This window comes from Tympanuchus pallidicinctus, unplaced genomic scaffold (genome assembly GCF_026119805.1).
Source record: "Tympanuchus pallidicinctus isolate F22 unplaced genomic scaffold, pur_lepc_1.0 scaffold1, whole genome shotgun sequence".
NCBI classification, from domain to species: domain Eukaryota; kingdom Metazoa; phylum Chordata; class Aves; order Galliformes; family Phasianidae; genus Tympanuchus; species Tympanuchus pallidicinctus.
In genome coordinates, this window is record NW_026294618.1 from 36,565,095 (window position 1) to 36,588,465 (window position 23,371).

At 35.5% G+C, this 23,371-nt stretch overlaps 1 protein-coding gene across 7 annotated transcripts in view; it reads right to left on the bottom strand.

Moving 5' to 3' along the window:
- The window catches only part of EPHA7 (EPH receptor A7), a 157,908-nt gene that overhangs the window by 28,002 nt on the left and 106,535 nt on the right, over window positions 1-23,371 (bottom strand). For 5 of the 7 annotated variants that reach the window (XM_052681278.1, XM_052681262.1, XM_052681234.1 and 2 more), the window contains 6 exons: window positions 19,820-19,944; window positions 14,826-14,994; window positions 9,336-9,444; window positions 8,647-8,702; window positions 4,637-4,762; window positions 200-385 (listed from right to left, as the gene is read on the bottom strand). In XM_052681278.1, coding sequence (XP_052537238.1) covers window positions 200-385; window positions 4,637-4,762; window positions 8,647-8,702; window positions 9,336-9,444; window positions 14,826-14,994; window positions 19,820-19,944 — 771 coding nt within the window. The remainder of the gene's footprint in view (window positions 1-199; window positions 386-4,636; window positions 4,763-8,646; window positions 8,703-9,335; window positions 9,445-14,825; window positions 14,995-19,819; window positions 19,945-23,371) is intronic. The other 2 variants (XM_052681243.1, XM_052681253.1) reach the window with 1 other exon arrangement.

The window sequence follows — 23,371 nt, forward strand, 5'->3', positions numbered from 1 at the left end:
CTTTTAATCATGCACGCATCTTAATTTTTTTCCTCAGCTTGTAGCATGAAGTAGGCATTGTTTTAGTTAGTTACGCATCAGGAGAAAATCCATTAGGACTGTGCACCCTATTTATAATTTAAATCTTTGACAATGAATAAACTAAAGTAATTTCTGCCATTAGGTTGTTATCTGACTGACAGATTAAGCTGCTGCTTACCTCTGGTAACAACTCCTTCTAAGTGAACAACATTGGGGTGGTCAAATTGTCCCATGATGCTTGCTTCACACAGGAAATCTCTCCTTTGCTTTTCAGTGTAGCCAACCTTCAGAGTTTTTATGGCTACTGCAACATCTCTCTTGCCAGGAAGCTTTAGACGTCCACTGCACACTTCACCAAACTCTCCTAAAATGAAGTAGATCAACAATGAATTACTCTAATATCAATACTCTTTACAGGCCTTGATTCCACTAGCTGCTTAAGTATATGTTTAAATTTAGCGTATGAACATTCGTATTTTAAATGGATTACTTAGGAACAAAGTCAGGCACATGCTCCCCATTAATTGCAGAGCGAATACATAGCAGAACAAACATATGAAGTTAAACCAATCTACAGCATTGCTGTCTCAATCTTTGTAAAACACTTTTTAGTAATTTATTGCTCTTTTTTTTTTTTTTTTTTCAAAAATAGGAAATAAAAATGAAGTTTATTTCATAAGAAAATACTACTACAGACATAACACCATTTGAAGTGAAAATATCCTTCAGTTCTAGATGGTTTCATCACTATTGTTAAGATTCTTTTTTTTCCCCCTTTTTTAAAAGACACCTCTTTCAAAGCTGCTTTTAATTTAACATTGTTACGGTGTTAAATGAAGCACTACATTATTAATTTCAAGAAGGATAATTTACTTTGCAGATTATAAAATTTAAGGTGTGAATTATAATGTTTTTGTTACATTAAACAAACACAAGCAAATGCTGGAATTCTGTAAAAGGTTTCTAAATTAAAAGATAATTGCAACTTGAAGAAGCACGTGAAAAAAAAAAAGGCTAATCTGCAAGAACAATATAATAATAATAAAAAGGTCTCAGCAACTGTAATTTAGGAGAGAAGCAATTGGACTTATTTGGACAGGAAAGTGCATTCACCTATATGAGATGTGGATCTCAGTGTCAGTACATACATCTCATTATTATTATTATTCAGATTGTGAAAGATTTAAGGATTGCCCCTTGCCTCACAGCAGCGTCAGCAAGGAGAAAAAGAGAAATCTCTGTTCTGTAGCCAGAAAGAAAAATTTCTTGGGACATACACAAGAATATGGTGATAACATATTTTACAGGGAATAAACAAAATACTTTCTAACAAGAAGGAAAGATTCACTGCAGAGTTTCTAGTAGTCTGGCACCTTGAAACTTTATCTGGGAGAGGAAGAACCAAGTTCCTCCTCCAAATCCAATCAAGTCTGACATTTACCTCCAGCATGACTGTGGAATGTCTTAACATTAAGCTATTGAGTATACAGAAGTATGCAGACACACCTATATTTAAGACATGTTTTAGGATGAGCTAAAAAAAACAGTGATAGAATTAGGAAAGACTGACATAGACTGTTTGATTAGAAAATCCTTTTGAGATATAAACTGAGGTCCTGAGAAACCTGCTGGGATGGCGAATGGCAGAGCAGAAAGTGTGTCTGTAAAGTGCCTAAGGAGATAGATTCTTAATTGTCCTAATTTATAAATGCTAAGAAATCTTGTTTGAGACATTATCACTGTTCCAGCACTACTATTTTCCTGACACTCCCAATAGCAGAGCTCAGAGAAGATAAAAACACCACCTGCGCCTCAGCTTTGCAGTCCCTCCAGCCCACAGGAGTAGAACTTCGGCCAGACCGTATTTCCTACTGACTTGTCTGGGCAAATCTCCACTCCAAATTGCCAGTTTTGCAAATCTCACTGGAGATGATTGCATACATAACCAAATTCCTCTCTCTCTGTTCTGTGCTAGCTGAATTAAGGTTAGCTTCCATCAATTCTAAATACCACTCTAAACACAGTGTTGTATCTGAACTAACCAGACTGATGAAGGATGTTGTATTTGCCTGAACAGATGAGGCATTAGGCTCAACTATACTCAGGCAATGGAGTTATGGTATGAACACCCAAGTCACAGCTATGAATATTAAAAGGCAGGGACATACATAATGATCAGCTGATGGATTTCTCATGTCCTCAGATTCCTGCCTTAACCTTCCTCCTGCGCTTCATTAGCAATGTTGATGACTATTAATGAATTCACTATTCACTTTAATCATAGTCTCTAACCACAATAACTGACTAAAGGATAACAATTTTCTCTCTCAGTACCTTCTGGAACTGTTTTTATCCCATGCTGCGTGAGTACTCATAAGACGTGAGTATATGTATGTGTTTGTATGTGATACTTCAATGCCAGGTAATTGGGAGACTTGGCATGGAAGACACTAAGGTTTCCTTAGTGTCTTCCAGCTATCCTTTCCAGCTCTCTGGGATCTGATTTGGATTGATTTCCAAAAGCAGATCACTCATACTCAGGCAAACCAGAAACTTGTACGTGTATAGTATGCATTTCAGGACAGGCTGCTAGCCAAATTACTTTTTTCCCCAACAAAGCAGTAGCTTTCAGTTAGCTGAAATGGTGCCCAAAATGGACCCAGAAAATATGACAAGGGTGTGAACACTGCACAGCTAACAGCCACTAGCTCAGCATGTCAACAAGGAGCAGGCTATGACAAAGGATCTGCAATAGGAACAAAGACTCCACACAGCGGGCACCATAATCTGTATCAGACAGGTGGCCACAGCAGGATGGTAATGAAAACGTTGGCAAGTAGAAAACATAACCCTCATGCAAATTGAACACAAACATACTTGCAGCCTGTTTGTCTGAGAGAGACAGGGCACTACTCAACAGGTGAGGTGGCCAGCAGTGCTGGTACACAATGAGACTGTTAAGTGGCTGTTCTGGTGCTGTCACTAGCAGCAACTCTACACTCTTCTTTGACATACAAGTTTCAGCTGCTTCTTTTAGTCTTCAGTGTTCTACTGTTTCTAGATTAGATTTCACTTCATTCTGTGTTCATAGCATAAAGCCATAGCTAAAACCCCCCTACACAATGTATCTTCACCTTAGTACTTCTACATAACTTTCTTTAGAACGACCACTCTCACAAATTTTTTTTGCTATCAGTTATACTAATTAAAATAAAAAATAAATTAATCTGTCAACAAAACTAACAGTGTGGATTTCCTTTGCCATAATACTGAAAATATTAGTGTCTCAAATTGTATTGCAAGTGAAGCATTTTCAGCATTTTGCTCAGAAGGCTTCAGAAAATCCGACTGAACATATCATCACGTTCAGAACTCTTGCAGTGCTGATAGTTTTTTAGCTCAAAGCAAAAGATAAAACTGTAATTTTTCTGTGCTAATCTAGATTTTTAATCTTGTATACTGCATGTTTATTAGAAGAGATGTTGCCATTCTAGCATCACAGAAAATTACTAGGGATTCTTATGCTCTTACTCATCTGAAACAGTAATTTTCTCAAGCAGTGTTGTTAATTACTATGGTACAAATCCTTGATAAAGACATGATTCAACAAGAGCGAGGTTACTTTAAAAATGTGTTGTGAATTCTAAGTGTAAAGATTTTTCTGCTAAAACAGCTTATTTTAGAGATCTTTATTATTCTCTTTTAAAATAATACTGCACTATGTAATTTACAGCCATGCCAAATTACAGGGTGATTTTAAAAGTATTCTACTAATATTTTTATAAAACAACAGGAAAGCAAAAGAAAATTTCCTCCAGGAATCCCAAGTATTTGATATTTTTCTTACCCACAGAAATTTAATTTCACTACATAGAGTAGTGCAATAAAAATGTCACGTACCTTATTAATGCAAACAAATGAAACTGCTTTTTTAGAGCATGAACACCATGACTTAAGTAGGTGGTAGACAGTTCAAGAGGAAGAAAAGCAATGTAATGCTGGTGCAATTACAATCAGTCACGAGAAGTTAAACAATAACTTTTTGTCTTCATAAAATATCAAAAAGAAAAATGGCAGAACAGAAAACAGCCTTAGGGAAGATTTTGTTCTACAGAAACAAGACCTTCCTAGTCTGTATGTAAGATTTTGTGCTGCAGCCAGTTTTCTTACTAACATGAAGAAAAAATGAGAGGCCAAAAAACCTTTTGCAATAGGAAAGCAAGCAGAATTTGCAATCATGCCTAACCCATTTACTATGACAGTAAATAATAAAAGCAGAATCACTTCCCCCCCCCCCCAAAAAAGCATACTAAACAGTACATATAGAAATTAAAAACTCACATCTTTCAATGTCAAGCAGAATTTTTCATATATTTATTACATATATATATACTAATTCTACATATATCCTTTTTTGTGTCTGTTTTTAGCTTTTTGTTTCCCTGTTTGTTGTTACATTTTAGAAGGAAGAGTAGCTTCACTGCTCTTAACCACTCTGGTGAATGCAAAAAATTCTTCTGTAGAGGAGGTATAATTATTTGCCTGTCATTATGATGTATGAGTTTCCATCCTGGCTAAATGGAACAGTTGAATAAGGAAGCCACGACAGCCTTACCTGCACCAATCACACGCTCAATTTTAATACAAGAGGCATCTAGCTCCTTGGCGAATTGATGGACAGCTCTATTTGGGTCCTCGTAGGTTTCAGGGTCAATGTAGGTTTTGGTGCCTGGAAATTTAACTGTAATGATGTAAGAAAGCATGACTGTGATGAAGCAAAGGCACTTATTATGCAGTCAGCCCAGGAATTTCATTATGCAGAGTGCTTCTTGGAAGAATGAGCCTGCTTCCACAGCGCCTGAGTCAGCCGCTCTGAGAGACAACTTTAGTTTTAGGCATCGTCTGTAAGCATGCTGACACAAGTGCACAATCCCAGCTTTAAAAATGACTAATATTAGCATTTTCACCTACACCTCCGAGTGAAAGAATAAACATTAAATAACATTCAATGGAACAAAACACATGGCCCGAGTGGGAGTAAAAGTAAAGCGAGGTGTGGGGGGGGAGGTTATAAAGGAGGTGAAGCTTTCTTTTCTGTGTAAAGACAGCTTACCCTCTTTCCCAGATTGAGTAAACATTTCTTTATGTTAACTCTTTCTTCTACGGGGATTTGAAAAGCTCCTCTACCTATTTCAATTTGTTTAAACTACTCAATGTATTTCCAGGTTCTGGCAGTAGCCAAGTTAAATTATTCACACCTCTTGGAATTTATATCCTTAGGTATGCTTCTTACACTACAATATGAACATAAGAAACACTTGTAATCGATGTGTAAAGGCACAGGAAGGGAAAGCAGATGCTGTGGAACAATTACCTCTCTCCCAGTGACCTAAGTGAATAAAATGTAGCACCTGGGTTCTGCTCCCTCATTTTCCAATACAGCTCTTAGTGTAACTTAGGCAGCATAGTGCTCTGGCCAGCAAGCAGTGTTTCCCTTTTCCTGCTGATGCAAGAAAATTATTTGCTTTTCTTTTGAAAGCAGAAACTTCTGGTGAAAGTAGAGCAACCTGAAAATCTATTAACCAAGCAATTTTTATGAAATTAATTTGACTCTCAAGGATTACGGTTCTGGGTTTTAATTAAATCAGCAAATTAAAACTCAATATGGAAAAGCAATAATGTTCCAGTGCTAAATGATGCACTGATATACATGAATTGGATCAAAAGTCAATACATAACATAAATAATTTATAGTTGCTTTGTAATCTCTTATTTGATCGTAAAATATTTTAAATTTCAAGATATATTGAAAAATGGCTTAGTAATTACATGTTCTTATGTGTCAGATTGCATTATTGATAGAAACATAAAATCAAAAACTTGTATGAAGAAAAAGCTGAAGTAATTGACTGAGAAATCTAATGAATTTGCAGATAGAAAAATTATTCAAGATTTTGCCCAGATTATTTGGGTTACCAAAGCCCAATTATTGCTTGCAATATTATGTACTCAAATGTTCTTTCAATTGTATCGACAATGCTACAGATTTTCAAAAATGTAAATATTTTTTAAACCAAAAAAAGACCACAGAAAAAGATAATAAATCAATAGATTAAACTCCTATAATAATGCTTTTGGGCAAGGAGTTGAGAATGAGCCATCTTCATTGTATTTCTGATAAGAGGCCTGGATTGGAGGTAACCTTGTGAATCTCAAATGGTCCTCTGATGGTTCTTTATTCAGGTTGTCATAAAACATTTTGACAGGCCAAGGCTATCACAGAATACCAACGCGAAATAGTGTTGGAATAGATTTGAAGACACTGTTAGAAGAAGGTAGGAGGAAGCAAAATGTAAATTTGAATTGCTTGAGTAAATTCCTCCACTGTTTTTAATCTTTAAATGTAGTACTTGGGCCACAGAAAATTCAGGGGGATAGAAATAGAAGACAAGATATTCTACAAAAAGCGCTACTTTAAAATTTGTTATAATTACTTGTAAAGTTTTGTGTTAAATGTTTGTTGTAAGTTAAGCTTTTGAAAATCCAGTGTGGTATCTCTACATATAAGAAAGTTGCCTAGAGGTCCTGAAGCAGAAAGATGCCACAGTTCTGTTCACAGCGCTGTGAACCAGCTGGTTACCAAAGCACAGTGTTCCACCTTCTTCTGCTTATGAGTATCAAACAAAATTAAACACTAGGCTGTCAATAAATAGATGATGAAAAGCTCTATTGGTAAAAAATGACTTACATTTGGCAGTATTATTTTTAAAAAGACTGTTATGACTGATTTTCTGTATAACCAGATTTCTCCAAAGGAAAATAAGAGAAATAAACATTTCTCACAATTTCTAGATCAACTATTAAATGTTAAGTAGCAGCTTTCATGTTAATTTGCTTACACTTCCACAGAAACAAAAAATACAATAGATAATGGAAATGAGGTGAGGGATTATTTAGCTATCATCTTCCCTTTGTTTATATGCTCAAATACAAGAATATATAATCAATCTTTTCCTTCAAGGACATAATGGGGATTCAAAAAGTGAAAGCAGTAGCTCTTCTGAAGATATGAAAAGCTTATAGTGCATCTGTGAGAGGCAAATTTCAAAACCATCACTTCTAGAATAGAAACATTTAAGTTATATCAGATTTTTGATGAACTCCTTAAAATCAGCTGTTCTGCAAAGTGCATGATAAATAAGTCTTATCCCATTATTATTTTCCACCTTTCTTGTACAGATTATAAACTGATTGATAAAAGCTGCAATGTTGTCACTGCTTGGTTTAATACTCGCTGCATTTAAATGAAATTATTTAGGTAGCAGCACATCCATACTCACAGATTCTATTTGATTTGATTCTGTCCAGATAGAAAGGTGAAATAAACCTTGATCTGATTTCCAATGGATATTTGGCTAGAGCTCCTGCTTTAGAGTTATGCACTGAGAAGATGCTATAGATTTTTGACTAGTGGCTACTTCTTTCTCCATATGTCATCACATTCCAATAGTAGGTCATGATTTCAATAAATATGAAACCAGATAAACCTTACTGCTTTCATAAAAAGAAAATCAGATGCATTTAAACTACAGCTGTTATTGCTGGTAGACAGCAAAGGCTACATACAGCACAGTATGACTACATGGCATTGTCTACCGTTATGAAAACTGGAAACTCAGGCTTTCTGGGGGGGAGGGGATGAGGTCAGAAATTGCATACAGTTTAATTCTGTTACGTGTTTTTGAAATTCGAACACACAAAATAATTTTTTGTAATACTTTTTACTAATAATTTTTTGTGTACTTCCTGAGTTAATGTCTAATTCTAAAACAATTTCAAACATTTTTTCATTTATGATGTCAAAATGTCAATAAAACTGATATAAGAAAGGGCTAAAATGTGAAAGTTTTAAAAATTATTTTCTGATACAACTGAAAATATTCTTTCTTTTTTTTACTGCACAGGCCCTTTTCTCATCCTACATTTTCTATTGTCATTAAGGAAGATTTATTTTATTGTTTTACTGAATTTTCCCAGAATTCTAGCATAAATTCAGATGGCAGCTAAAATTCTGAAAAGAGAGACTTTGTCTGCTATTCATTGCTAGGGAAGTGATTTTAGAACACAGAATAATAGTGAAACATCTAATCTTTCTTTTCGTGATAAATAATTTAAGGACATTGTTAAAAATACTGATACTATTGCATTTGCTGTTGCAGAAAACAGGTTTTGAGAAATGATGGAGACAGTGACTGCCACTTGCTTAATCTGAAGTTTGTTTAAGGTAAAAATCATATAGTAACTTAGCCAAAGACCTCTCAAACACTGCATCTCAGAGTGATCATTAGGACAGTATGAAGCATATTCAAAGCAATCCATCAAAAAATGCTGAATGAAAAAAAATGGATTATCATATGCATGTATAAAAATAAAACTATACAAGCAATGCTGACTTAAATCAGCATTCTTTTTCTGTAGGTCACATTTTTACAGTGTTTAACTTGCTATTTACATAGCATTTTTAAATTTCTTTGAACTTTGCAATTCACAGAATGCTATTTTAGTATTGCCTACAGTAATGCAGTTGGGAATTTTTGAAAGGGACAAAAAAAGCAGAACACTTACAATGAAAGTAAAGCTCTTCATCCCCTTCTTGATCAGCTTTGCTATAGCCACAATGCCTGAAAGGAAAAATGTCAGTTTTGCTGGTAAATAATGATTTACTTCCTCACATCTGAAGCCCTGACAACATCAGTCCTTTGGGCTGGGATTTTCAGGCCATGAGCACCTAACTCCTGTAGGCCCTTTGAAAGTTTGAGCTATAATTCTCTTGACAGCAGAGGTTTAAATAAATCATGAACAGTTGTAATCAAAAGGCTTTTGTATCAAATACTAGTTGGGACAGGTCCTAAAGAACCTTGTTCTTGTGAAAAGCTTCTATGGATAAAACAGAGGATTAAAGAACTTGAAAGTAGAACACTACTTTACATGAGGGTATTCTTAACTTACTGTGCCTCTTTTTCTTGAATGCAAAGTCATTTAAAGGCTGATCAGATAAAGTGTCAGGCTTCTCTGTGTGAGAGAAACTAAACAGAAAGGAATTTTCATGAGTACAAGTAAAGAATGTGCTAAGGGTTCCTTTTACAGCACATTCACATCAGACTGAAAGAACATCTTGATTTAAGAGTGTCCTGGATAAACTGTATAATTGATAACGAGATTTAAACAAAAAATGTCCTTACTAACCACGAGTTCCATTTCATATTTGCAAATTACTATCTTAGATGTTCTTATGCCTATGTAATGTGCAATACCTTCGCCCGATGATGAATCCAAACACCATGAAGACCAGAATGATGGTTCCTGCCACAGCGACTACGGCTATGATAATAACAGGATTCTGTTCACTGGAAACAGCAGTGGCTGCAAACAGAGCAAAGAGCAGAGATTAGCTTAAAATTATTCCCTGCAAAAGAGCTGCAAAAAATTAAATTGAATTTAATGAATTGCAGATGATTAGTTTACTTTTTTAGTTGCCCAAGACTATCAAATTGATTAAGTTAATATAAAGAAAGGCCTCTATCAGAAATTCATCCCTGATCATCAACAGGGAATAAAAAGGAGTTATGCTGGAATTGCTCAAAGTGGTACAACCACTTTCTAAAAGTCATCACCAACCATTTCAGTTTGCTGAAAGCCAGCATCAACCCTCCTACTGCTGCATTTTGTTCTGCTTTGCTCAGTGACTAACGCCTTCCTAAAAGAGAACAAGACATCCCTGAAAAAGGAGACAGCAGGAGAATGAATGCTGAAGAACTCCACTTCTAGCCTCACCCCTAAAACTGACTGAAATGACTTCAATGAGAATCCTAAGAAATGGTATAATAAGTATAATAATATTTAAGATTAAAGATTATCTATTACCACAGACTTCTTAGCATATTTCTTTCTTATTACTATTAATCACTGTAAATTGTTATTATCACTTAAAATTTGTTTCTGTTAGCAATGAAGAAGTGTTTCCACAAATACAAAATGGAATTCTCCATGCTTCAGAGATTTTACATGCTAAAATATCCACACACTATTGCTCTTTTTACTCAGTTATGCCAATTTTATTAATAAATGCAAATGTATTCATGTCACATTAATTTAAACTGAGGGTGTAAATACATAGCCTGAGATACCTCAAAGTTTGTTAAATACTGTACTTGCCACTCATCTAATGAGGATGGACCTACACTCAGCTGCATTAAATGAGCACAACTCTACTGAACATTATGGAGCTATGCTGATTTATAACAGTGAGTATCTGGCCTGGCCCAAGAGGCTGAGAATAAAGAAGGAGGCATCAGGCAGTGATAATGAGGTAGGGACTGTGAAAGTGTGAGTCATTTGGAAGCAGCAGAAAGGTGTGGAAAAAAAAAAATAAAAATACTCTCAGCTGATTAACTAAACTGTAGATGGTACGTTAATACAGTTAATTGATTAAGTCATGGTAGTGCTAACTAAAGATGATGATTTCATGAACTCCACAGAATCTTCCTCTTGCAGTTTTCATAGAAACAAATACACTAGTCCCTTCCTTACTCTGTCTTAGGAGAAGTAAACCAATCAACATGATTTATGATTTATTTTGTCACTGATCTGTGCTACATGCTCCCCCCTAAAATAACAATCCTCTTGTTTTGTTAAACAGTGTAAAACAGCACCTCTGTGTCGAGATGAAATTTCCTTCTCCCCTAGGTTTATTTCCTAAAGAAACTTTATAATTTCTCGATGTTCTACATGATGCAGGTGAGGAATATCTCATTATTCATATTGGGCCTTAACTGAAAAGAACAAGCGTTTATTTTTGAGTTAAGTATAACCTCCTGAGATACTCAGGTTAGCAAGGTGCTACCAAAGGCCTGCACATACCCCATCTTTGCAATGTTTAGGAAATTAGTGTACTCTTGTACAGGAGTGTATGGGCCCAAGTAATACAATTCAGTTCCTGAATAACACTGACTGCCCATCAAATGACACAGCCTTAAACACAGGTATGTTGAGTTTATGCAAAATTTCCTAAAACTTTATCATTTCTTCTTAGGACTCCTGTGGAAAACTTTCTTGGAAGTGAAAAAGTAGCCATCTTGTCCCAATGGCTAGTGTGCGAAGTTGTATCCATCTAACAGTTTGGAATAACATCCACTCAAACTTGTCACCTAATCTAGCAGCCAAGTTGAGTGCATAGAGGTTGACATATGTGAGTGGGTTGCTCTGCATAACTGCCTCAAGATGTTGGATACCAGCACATTCTGGAGGCAAGCCGAGGATGTTATTTCGGCTCTACAAAATGTTGGGGGCAGAGTAAACTGTCCAACTGCTAAGATAGGTGGGACATAGCGCATGATGTACTTTTACATATTTGAAATAAAAAAGCTCTGATGTGGGCATGGTCTGGTGACAATATAGTGACAGCAGTCTGAGACATCTGCCTCTGTTCATGTACTGTATCTGTGCTGCTTCTCCTGTTTGTGTTATGAACTCATGCTGTTACTTGGCTTACATGCAATTCAGATTCCAACTTCTGGAATGTGGTCTGGCAGAAATAAAGATGGTAAGAGTGCTGTGAGAGAAAAGATTTTGGAGTGCAGATGGCATGGCTGCCATCCACTGGTGTTGCCATGGTGGTGGTGGCAGGAAAACAACAGCAAGACAGAGAAGTCTGTCCTTACCTCCAGTTAAGCTGTGCTCAGACTCAGAAGGCAAAAGAGGGAGTAACTACAAGTGACATCTGACACTGCAATATCTGCTAATCCAAAGGAATGAGGCAGTCCTTACTTTAAAGAAGTTAAGGCTACCTTCTAAGTATATGGTTGAAGGGGTGGGGAATGTACACCCAAATATGCTGGAGGATTTAAAAGAGGAGATTAATTGTAAAAGCTGTACTGCACCTCTAGCAACATTTTTTTTCATGCAGGCAACCTGAAATGTACGAGCTGCAGAAAATACTTGATGAAGTGAACATGAAAACTTCAACAATAATGTGATTTAAGATATCTTTCAAGTAAATCAGTGGATCAAAAGGTAAAATTACCACTTAAGTGACATTCTTTGGATCTGCATTTTCTTTCTTTGGGACTTTTCTCTAATAAACAGCAGAGGTTCCAAGAACAAAATATAGTGATTCAGGTTCTTTGTTCTGAGACAAATATAGTACAGAACATAAATACACTGCCTTCATAAAGCATTTTTGCTTTATAATTTTACTTTTTTTTCTTTTTTTTTTATAAGGTAAACATGTATATGTAATCCAACGTATACAGTATGTATAAATACAGGTATTAAATATGTATATTTTACATACATGGTTATATGACATAGATTGTTTCTCAAATACTGAGAAGTGGCCATGCAGTTTTGATTGCAATACAAAAATCTGTTAAATCGACTGCACCATTCAAGAGGTGCTAAACAGCTGAAATATCAAGTGAAATTGAGTATGCAACAGGGCTAGCTAACTGTGCTAGTTGAGTACTATCACTATATATATTCTTGAAATACTCAGATAGTCTTAAAAACCACATTCAGAAAGTCATTGGAATAAGTAGAAAACAGAGTAGTGCGTCTTAACTGTAGCGTAACATGGGTTTATTGCTCACTTGTACAGCGCAGTATATTTCATAAAAATGATCCACTAATGTTCTTATGAAATGCTAATGCGTGCCCAATTTTATTAACCTGCCAGATCTGATAAAATTACAAATAAAATAGGAGAAACAAAGATTCTTATTTGCATGAGAATTCTAAAATAATTTGTTAAGTATGCTATCTTTTTACCAACATTTTAATTCTTTCTGAAAATTTTATATGGAACATTGGAGTTGCATATCACTGATGGGAACTGCATCCTTTCCTCTCAGGAATATTGAAAATATGCCACTTTTGAAATTTTCTTTTGTGAAAGCACATGACATGGAATGTCAAAAAACAAAGCTAGCCTGTGACAAGAGAAAAAATCTGGTGTGCATACTGTTCCAGTATGTCACTGATTTATATGTATCCTTTCATTACCTGGACTGAGAAAAGGTGTACATGATGCAAAACGGTCAATTCTAGGATTTTCTACTCTTCCATAAGTTAATCAAACTCCAGTCAAGCACTAGGTTTTTTTAAGGCTTATCTCAGAAATTGTCTTTGTTCATCTTGGTAGCTACTAGTATGCTTACATGGAGCAGAAAAATACTCATATCAGAAATGAAATTTTGGGGAAACATTTTGATATAATAATTTTAAGCAACCGTGATTAATTAGTAGAAATCTATGACAGATTGCAAAAGCCTTTAAATATTTTTTTCCCCAGAAATTTATTCAGATATGAAGATTATTCAGATATAAAATTACTTCTGTCTATAACTCTGGATATTGTTGCTTGTATCTCAGAGATTTCACTGAATCTCACTGCCTATGTAAAGCAGAACTCTACAGATGAAAAGCCTGCTATTAGATACAGAGCTAATAACATTGGTCATAATATTTTATTGCTACTATTATGATAATTACTATTTCAATTAAGTCTATCAGGTGTGTGCTATTACTTCTTATTGATAATTTTCATATCCTGCGTGGAAGCAAGATTAAGACCTAACTACTGTTTTTTAAATATACCTTCAAATTCTTCAGGCGACACCAGGCTGCAGTTAAATAAGATGCAATTGTGCATATCTGCATAAAGCACAGAGCAGAGCTGATATCTGTAGCTTTTGAACCTGTAGGCTATGTATTTCCAGCTCCAAAGTAGGCAGAGCTGCTAGGAAGGTCAACCTGAAGCAAATGACTCAAACCCAAATGGCCAAATTTTTCTGCAAGGGACATGGGCAGCTCCGATCAGCTGGCTCATGGCTACCAGCTCTCAGTGGTACAAAAGTTTCCTTCTGAAGACTCAAAATGTGGAAGTTTGCATGCACACAACTACATGATGAGTCATGAAAAATGTGTCAATGAAATTTCTAGACAAACAAGGGTACATGACTGGTTTCATCATCAAGAAAGAGCAAGCTCTCCCAAAATATCTCCCTGCTAAGTTGTCACAGACAGAATCTCTGGTGTACTGTATGAGCAAGTTCATGCTCCAGGTTCATACTTTCCTTTGTGAGGATTTAAGGAGACTTTTTTTCTTTACACAGCTTACTGCTTATTACAAGAACCTTAGAGAAATCTAATGTCTTTGAGACCTTTATTCTTTACTAAATATAAGTGAAACTGAGCTCAGAAGATAGTAAGAACAGACATATATCTGAAAAAAGACAAACCCATATGTAAACAAACTGTATAAAGGTTTGTTTGTTTTTGTTTGTTTTCTTTTTTTTCCTAGGAAATTACACAGAAAAAGATGTCCTGGAGAAGCCTCCATGGACTGAATCTGTTTTTCCTTTCTCTCCACAGTTACTGAAGAATCTAGCAGAATTGCTCAGCTCATATAACCTCTTGTAATAAGGGAACAGATGTGTGTTCAAATAATTAAAAAAAATAATAATTTAATTTCTCTGCACTAGAAAGACATCAGAGAAGAAGAACCCAATGTTACAAATATAATGGCTATTTATAAGAGTGCAATTTGTAGTTCTATGGTAACATAAGTAATTGAAGTTCATCCTTCGAAATACAATGACAAAATCCACTCACAGAATTTTTTTTTTCCTTCTGATTTTAATAACATTGCCTATGACTCTTTGATATTTTGCTCTACTTACTATTTCTGAAATGCTTCATTTGTTACTTAATGAAAATGCAAATTTCCCAGAGATCCAAATGTTTACCTGTGGCTTCTTCTAGTGTGGCAACATCCAGTCTGGGGCTATAATTTCCATAACCAGCAGCAGTAAAAGCACGAATCTGGAAAACGTATACTGTTCCTGGCTTTAGGTTATTAATAGAAGCTGAAGTGGACTTGGTTTTTACTGTTGAATAGGTTCTCTCCCTTTGATCCTGGAAACAATCAGACAAAAGATTTAAATGACATTTACAGGTCAGATTTTATCATGGTTACACATCAGCAACTGACAGCCAGCCTGGGTAGTTTATTTCAATTTGTTGAATGCTTTTTTTTCCCATCGTAAAAAATAAAGCATACTCTGTGGAGTATTACAAAATACTGCCATTGCAATGACGAGGTCGAAGTGTAACATAAAATTCAAATGGGATGCTCATGTTGTTACTCATAAAAATCCAGACATAAAACAATTGCTTCTTTGGCTCGGATTACATTTTGTGAAGTTGTGATGGAAAAGTAGCTTGAACGCAGCTTTCCAGAGGGACCTGTAGAGTTTAAACAGTTCAAGGACAGGGAAATCTGTTACTGTATGGTCAGAACACATTCTGTTCCTAACTTCCAACACTTCTAAAAAATTATAATAGCACTAATGTTTAACCAGATGGATTTTGCACCAAAATCTCAGGTCTCTGACTAGAAATTTTCAATTTTTTCTCTAGCTGTTCTCAGGTTCTAACTCTAGGGCATCAAGAAGAATCCAGGGAGAGAAGCTCAGTATGACACTTTCAAAATATGAAGCTGTAATATTACAAGTCCTATGAGTAACTGCTCACTTTCAAATGCTATAAAAATGGTATCAAAGACATATATTATATTCAAAAAGTTACAGAATCACAGAATCATTAACGTTGGAAAAGTCCAACCATACACTTACCACCAACGTTGTCCACTAAACTATATTCCTTAGTACCATTTCTACACATTTCTTGAACACTTCTAGGGCCAGTGACTCAACCACTGCTCTCAGCAGCACATTTCATGTCTGACCACCCTTTCAGGAAATTTTTCCTATTATCCAACCTGAACGTCTCCTTGTGCAACTTGAGGCCATTGTGTCTAGTCCTATCACTAGTTACACGAGAGAAGAGGCCAACCCTCAGCTAACTACAACCTCCCTTCACGTAGTTAGAGAGAGTGATAAAGTCTCCCGAGCTGCCTCTTCTCCAGACTAAACAATCCCAGTTCCCTTGACCGCTCCTCGTAAGAGCTGTGCTCCAGATCTCTCACCAGCTACACTGTTCTTCTCTGGACACACTAGGACCTCAGTGTCCTTCCTGCAGTAAGGGGCACAAAAAAGAACACATTACTCAAAATGCAGTCTCACCAGAACTGAGTATAGAGGATTTATCACTTCCCAGCAACACTATTTCTGATACAAGCCAGGATGCCATTGGCCTTCTCAGCCACCTGGGCATACTGCTGGATCATGTTCAGCTGAGCATCAGTCAACATCTGCAGGTCCTTTTCCTCTGCAGAGTCATCCAGCCACTGCCCTAAGCCTGTAGCACTGCCTGAGGTTGTTTGGCTGAAATGCATGACCCAGAACTTGGTTTTGTTGAACTGTATCCCATTGGCCTCAGCCCAATAATCTAGCCTCTCCAGATCCCTCTGTAGGGCCTTCCTTCCCTCAGGCAGATCAGTGCTTCCTCCCAACTTGGTGTCATCTGAAAACTTACTGAGGGTGCATTCAATCTCCTCATCCAGGTCATCAATAACGATATTAAACAGAGTGGGCCCCAATACCGACCCTTGGGGAATACCACTCGTCTCCAGCTGGGTTAAATTCCGTTCACCACCACCCTCTGGGCCAGCCATCCAGCCAGTTTGTTAACCAGCAAAGAGTGTACCTGTCTAGGCAAGGGCTGTCAGCTTCTCTAGAAGAATACTGAGAGAGATAGCATCAAAAGATTTGCTGAAGTCTAAGTAGACTACATAAACAGCTTTTTCCTCATCTACCAAGTGGTTCACTTGATCAGAGAAAGAGATGAGGTTGGTCAAGGAGAACCTGCCTTTCATGAGCCTGTGCTGGTTGAGTCTGATCCTGTTGCTGTCCTGCATATGCTGTGAGGTTTCGCTCAAGACGATCTATTCCATAACCTTCCTTGGCATCGAGGTCATGCTGACCAGCCTGTAGTTCTTTAGATTCTCCTTATGACCCTTTCTGTAGATGAGAGTCTTCATCACATTTATGGAATTCATCACATTTAATGATTGAGATTATCTTTCAGAACGGATATGTGCAGCTCTGTTGATTTTCAGTGGCAAAAGCAACCCTGACTTGAAGGGCAGAAGAGGTGAGCTAACCAACCATCTGAATGCACCACATGACCAGAGAAGCATGAGCTTTATAAGGCAGTGCTAATGAGACAGATACAGAGGGAAGGAATAAATCTGTAACTCATTTCAATTTGTCAGCTAAGAAATGATGGAGAACCTTCCCCTTTACAGTCAACAAAGCAGCAAAGGCTATTGCTGAAATACTGGATTCAACACAACATATTTGATTTCTTTTCAGAGATTCACTAATGGCTTCTCCTGGGCCTTGCTCTCTCAGTCATTTGCCCAAGCCCATCAACTCAGCTAGCAACAATTTTTCATATCTTTTCCAAGAAAATTTAAATCATCTTAAGTCAGAACCATGGTGGAATGTATGTTGATATGTGAGGAAGAACAAGAATGCTTGAGAGAGGAGAATCGAGCACAATAAGACTGTAAATACTCATACAGGTTCACAATTGTAAGCCACAACGGAATTTCAGAGTTTTGGGTTTGAACCACAAATGAGCCTTATTTGCAGTTCTTGAATTAAAAAAAAATAAACCAAGAAAAGACAAAGAAGTAAAAATAACCTTAGCTAGAAAAATCACAGGACAGGCTTACTTGGGAGATTTCAGGCATTTTCCACTCCAGCTGTAGCCAGGAGGATAAGATGTGAAAAAAGTACTTATCAGAATATTTCAGAACCACAAAAAATGTTTGATTTAATTTAGCCTTAAAAATAGCTGTAAATGTCCAAATCTTCTTTTTTTTTTTTTTTGTTTGTGGGATATTTTTTGGGGGGGGGGGTACGGGGGAGGGTTGGGGGTGGGGGTAGATGGGTGATTGGTTGGCTTAACACAATAATGGAACAAAAAAACCTGCCTTGCTAATTTGAGCAAGAAGCTTACGATTCAAACTGATCTGCACTGTTTTGAAATAAAAGCAAGTCATTAAGCATTTTTTAAAATAGATTCACTGAATTAAAGGTTTAAATTCAGTACATCTGTGACTAGCTGAAGGATCAGGTTCTTACTCTCTTTTCTTAATTTCACTATAATAAATAGAATACTGGCAAGTTTCCTTCACTTACAAGAAAAAATAACAGCAATTCTTGTCTTGGCAAATACAGGAAATTGGCAATGAATTTCTCCTGTTTGTTTAAAGTAGAATTAACATGTGGGAATAATAAACAGTACATTCTAGTAGTTATCATATGAGAAAAATATAATATCTTGGGCAATTTTTTGTTTAATTTATTTTAACAGACCAGGAGCTATTGTGGATACAAAACAAAGCAAAATCATATATATATATTTATCCTGTGTTTGTGGAGAGAACAGTTTTGCTTTTGGCAAATATGTGTCTTTTTTCATTCCATTTTTTTAATGTATAGACTTCTTTTGTGTGAGTGTGTGAGAGAAAAAAATTACTTCCCAAAATGAGTAAAATTCCTTTCACGTAAATGGTTAGCTAACATTAAATGTCTGGTAAGTTTTGTTACAAAAGTCATCAAAGTGAACAACTAAAACTGGAAGTTAACATTAACAAATAACCAATTTATTTCCTTCTCAGTTCATATAGATATCTACTGCTAAGAATATTTCTGTAATTAAGCACTGAAAATTAGATGTGACACTTGATTTTATATCCATTCTGGTCTGAATTTATCTGACTGCACGTCAGCTAGCAAACTGACATATTTTTGCTGATATAGAGATACTACTACCTTGTTTGTAGAGATGAAATATCTTCACAAGTGATATCTTCACAAGCTACAAAGTAGCTCCTTTGTTTACTTCCTTGAATTTTTTTTTAAATCTTTTTTTTTTTTTTTTCCCCCTTCCTAGAATGCCATATAAAAACTAGGAATATGCTATTTGCTACACTAAATTTCCTAGGGAATCTGGATGAGCCACACCTAGTTCACGTCCTATGACAACCATACAGCTGCACAACCTGCCTTTACCCAATTTTCATCTAGCTTATAGTTGCATGTGGCCCTGCTTACACGCTTGTCAGATTTTTTTTATTCTGGACTACGTCAAGGCTATCAAGAATGAAGGCCTAGATGTGCTGAAATGAATGGCAAAACTCTGACAGACATCAATAAGATTGCAATTTCAGTCTAACAGAAACAGAGATCTCTTCATCTATTATTGAGAAGCAGCCCTCTGCACCAAGAGAAGGAGTAAAAAACAAATCTCTTGTCCATGGGTCTTTTTAAAAGGACAAATAAGGAATATTTATCAGCTGACTGTAGGAAGTGTGAAAGTTTTCAGACATTAAGTCTAAGCTGTTCAACTTAAAATGTAATAGCAAATGCACTCAAGAATTGTATTTGATGTCTCATCTCAAGACTGGAATCACAGTGACACAGAGTGAAATAAAAAAAGCTTTAAAGATAATGTAAGGAAGACTGGAAAACAACAAATCTCATGGTAAAATATCCACAGTCCAATTTAACAGTGGGAAAATTGTAGAAAAAAAAAGGCTGATTTTGAGCAGATAGTTCACTTTTATTGTACCAAAATACAATATATAAACTAGCAATAATAATTGCAGGGAAGCACTACTTATTAAAAGTGAGCAGAATCACTGTGACTTTGAAGAGACAGGGTATTTGATAACATGGTTACGGTTACAACATTGTTCCACAGTTTAGTGAGCCAACATGCTGCAAACAGTGCATTCTTGTATATTACAGATAATCTATGCACTTACTTTCTCATAATACTTGATTTCATATTCAGTAATGACTCCATTGGGATGTTCTGGTTCCTGCCAGGAAAGCTCCACGCTCCTCTGCAGCACTCTCTCTTTCATTACTCCACTGACTTGTGAGGGAGCTGTTTGGACAAGATGCGTCAATAAATAATAAGGAAATTTGTTGGATGCCTAAAATCACATGTCATTACTGACCCACCCCATGCTGAGCCACTTTTATTAAGGTAAAAGAAAGCACCTTTTCATAGCTCACAATTCAAAGCTAATGAATATTCAAGCACTATCCTACTACTGTTCATAAACTTAGAATGGAAATCAAATTAAAGCGCGAATAGCAAAAAAGTGGCATTGTTGAAGTTAGTGTAAAACTGAAATTGATGAGATAGAAATAATAATTAGGTAAATGAATTCTAATTAAGACGATAGATTTTTAGATTGATTTATGGTAAGAATCTAAGTATTTATTGCATTTGTTTCAACAGTACTTATAAAAAGAAAAATAATCAGTTAGAAACAAAACTACATATTTTAGGCTGACTTCATGTAGTTGATACTAATGCTGTTTAACAAATAATCTGCCAAACTATCTGTTTACAGCATGATTTAGGGGTGAAAACAACTTTGTTAAGAGACTGTTGCATTTGTTCAAAATTTCCCAGAACATTCTCTCTTTAAAGCTGAAGTTTCCATCTTTGATTCTGGTATTTAATGAAAGTCTGAGGCAATTTAAGAAGCAGATCTTATGAAATAAAGGGTCACTGTATTCATCTTCCTCACTGCACACAGTCACACACACACACACACAGAGTTTCCTAATAAACAACATTCACAATCAGGTGTCATTTGAAATTTCTGAAAAGCAATCTACAACCATTATACGGCTATTGAATCTAATTTAAAAATGGTTATTAACTAGTAAAATACGAGTGACTGAAAAAGTAACTTTCTTGATCAGCTTATCTCCTACTTAATAAAAAAGAAAGGTTGTGGAGTTACTGCTGATGGGTACTTCCAAAAAATCCTAGCATCATACTTTTCCACAAACATACATGGTGCATACAAGAATGCGTGCACAGAAGTCCTGTAAAATCATAGCTTTCTAAAAAACAACCATAGCACTATAACTATGTAGAATTTGGCCTTGTTCAATTTATTTGAAATAATTAAATTAAAGGGTGTAGCACTGATCACATAAAAGAGGGATAAAGAGAGAAGCTGATTCTACTCTCCTTTATTTAAAAACAAAGTGACAATCACATTTATAGGAAACTGATCATATTTGGAGAGTAGTTTCAGAAGACAGGAAAGTAAGCAAAAATAAGATATACATTTATTTATGTATCCTTCAGGTATTGAATCTATAATTTTTAACAAACATAAGGAAAATTTATTTTTTTTTTTCTTTTTCCTATGGGAAAAAACAGGAATAACTTTATTTCAGAACTGTATACAATGCTTTCACTATGTAAAATTATTACCATTGATTTCAAACAGATACAAATTCTGTTACAGAACAAGGATACTTTGTTCAACAAGTAGGCAAACTACATTTTTTCTTTTACAATTCATCTCAAAATCTAATTCCAATAATTCCCATTAAAATATTCTTTAGTATCCTCATTTTGCTTAATTTAAAGAACACAGGAAGAAAATATCAAGAATACACAGTCCTGTAGCATTAAGAACAAAAAGTAAGAATCTTTAATGCACAACTAATATGATAATTCTCTAGGAAACTTAAAATTTGATTTCTAGTTTCATATTTTAATTCTGTTTCTAGCTCTTTTTACTGTAACAAGCATAGTCACAGAGGTTTTAAAACTAAATTTATTTACATTTCACTAGAGGCTCCAAGAGTCCATAAAAATTAAGAATAGAAGCCATGCATGATAATTTCCATTATAAACTATTATGTCATGTATTCAATATAATCAAAGTTGAAGACCTCTTAATGTAGGCTGCCAAACTAATAAAATCGTAAAATTGTGTCATGCAAACACCATGGGCTGATAAAGCTTTCCAGAGTCAGGATCTATCACTTCTTGCATACTCTTTCTAAAAGCTTAGAGTATTTTCACCCTCTAATTAGAGTACATATATTCTTTTTGTAGCTAAGAGAATGGAATGTGGAATGCAGAAAACTTATTTACTCTGTCATCTGATTTTCTGTACAGTATATAACTAGCTGTCTTCTTTGTCTCAGTAAGTAGCACAACAGTTCAGCTGAATTTCAAGAGAGGTCATTATATTTCATGTATAATGTTGTATCTCATACAGATAAATGTTTTCAGACTGTTGATTTTACATTTTTGGATGCCCAAAATTGTTAATGTTCATACTTCTAATGAAACAACTTTATATTACCTATGTCACTGGAAATAGTTCCCAACATTCATTGCTTTTTGTTTTAGCTTATTTTTTCATTCCAATGGTCAGAGCATTTATTTTTTCTAAGCATTCAAGTAAAATGAACTCACTTCCTCTAGCATTAGTTAATTTTGGAGATGTGGGGAGGGAACAGCAATGTGAGGAAGGAGAAACAGAGAAGAGGAAAGATGTTGATAGGGGAAGGGAAATATATTATACAAGATTCCCACTTAACATCTGAACAAAGCATATCGCAGTCATATTCCATTCTTAAGGGATTTACATGCAAAAGAAAATCTCAGTGAATTATTAGCCATGCAAGCCAGCATGCAAAGTCTTAAATAAATGAGCTATATTTCCTGATTATTAATATTCTTTTCATTCAAGCAAGATCAGAAAAGTTTTTTGTTTGTTCCTTTTTTTTTTTTTTTTTTTTTTTTAAGCCAAAAATATTCTGCTATATTTCAGCAGTAAAAGAATCTATAAAAAAGCAGAAGAGAGAACCCAGCCTTGCAGGCTGAATATGCTGGCAATTTTGACCTTGAGTCTATAAGTTTGTGAGGCTCTGAAAATAATAATATTGTATATAAGACCTATATTCAAGATATCCCTAAAATGTAGTATGTTATCTGAACTTATTTGGTTTCCTACTTTGAGCCTCAACAGTTGCTGAGGGAAGGCAAGGTACACCAGCCTATTGCTACTGGAAGTAAACCTTAGTGACCCATAGCAAGCATATAAGCCAATTAATTAATGGTACAGGCTAGACATAGATGCTGCCTTTCTCCTGTCTTTTTTGTTACATTTCTTAATGAGTGCTTAATGAGAGTGTATAGGTCAGAAGCACTTTGTTCTTTATTCTAATATAATCATTTCTACTGAATCTCTAACAGAGTTGTTCACGATGAAGATACAACTAAATACACAGTCCAGAGTAACTTGAATGTGCACAATCCCTAATGTACCTTTTCAGGTTATGAAGAAGCATCACTTGTCTTGATCATTATTTCCACAATATATTACACCTGGGGATACAGGCTGTTTAAAACATCATCTGCTATCAACTTTCTTTCTGATATACTTCATCTCCTCTTTTTCTCCTTCCTGCTGACACAACATCCAATGCATCAAACACACACAGCCTCTCAGGGCTAATAGTAGATGTACCTACACATGCTGCAT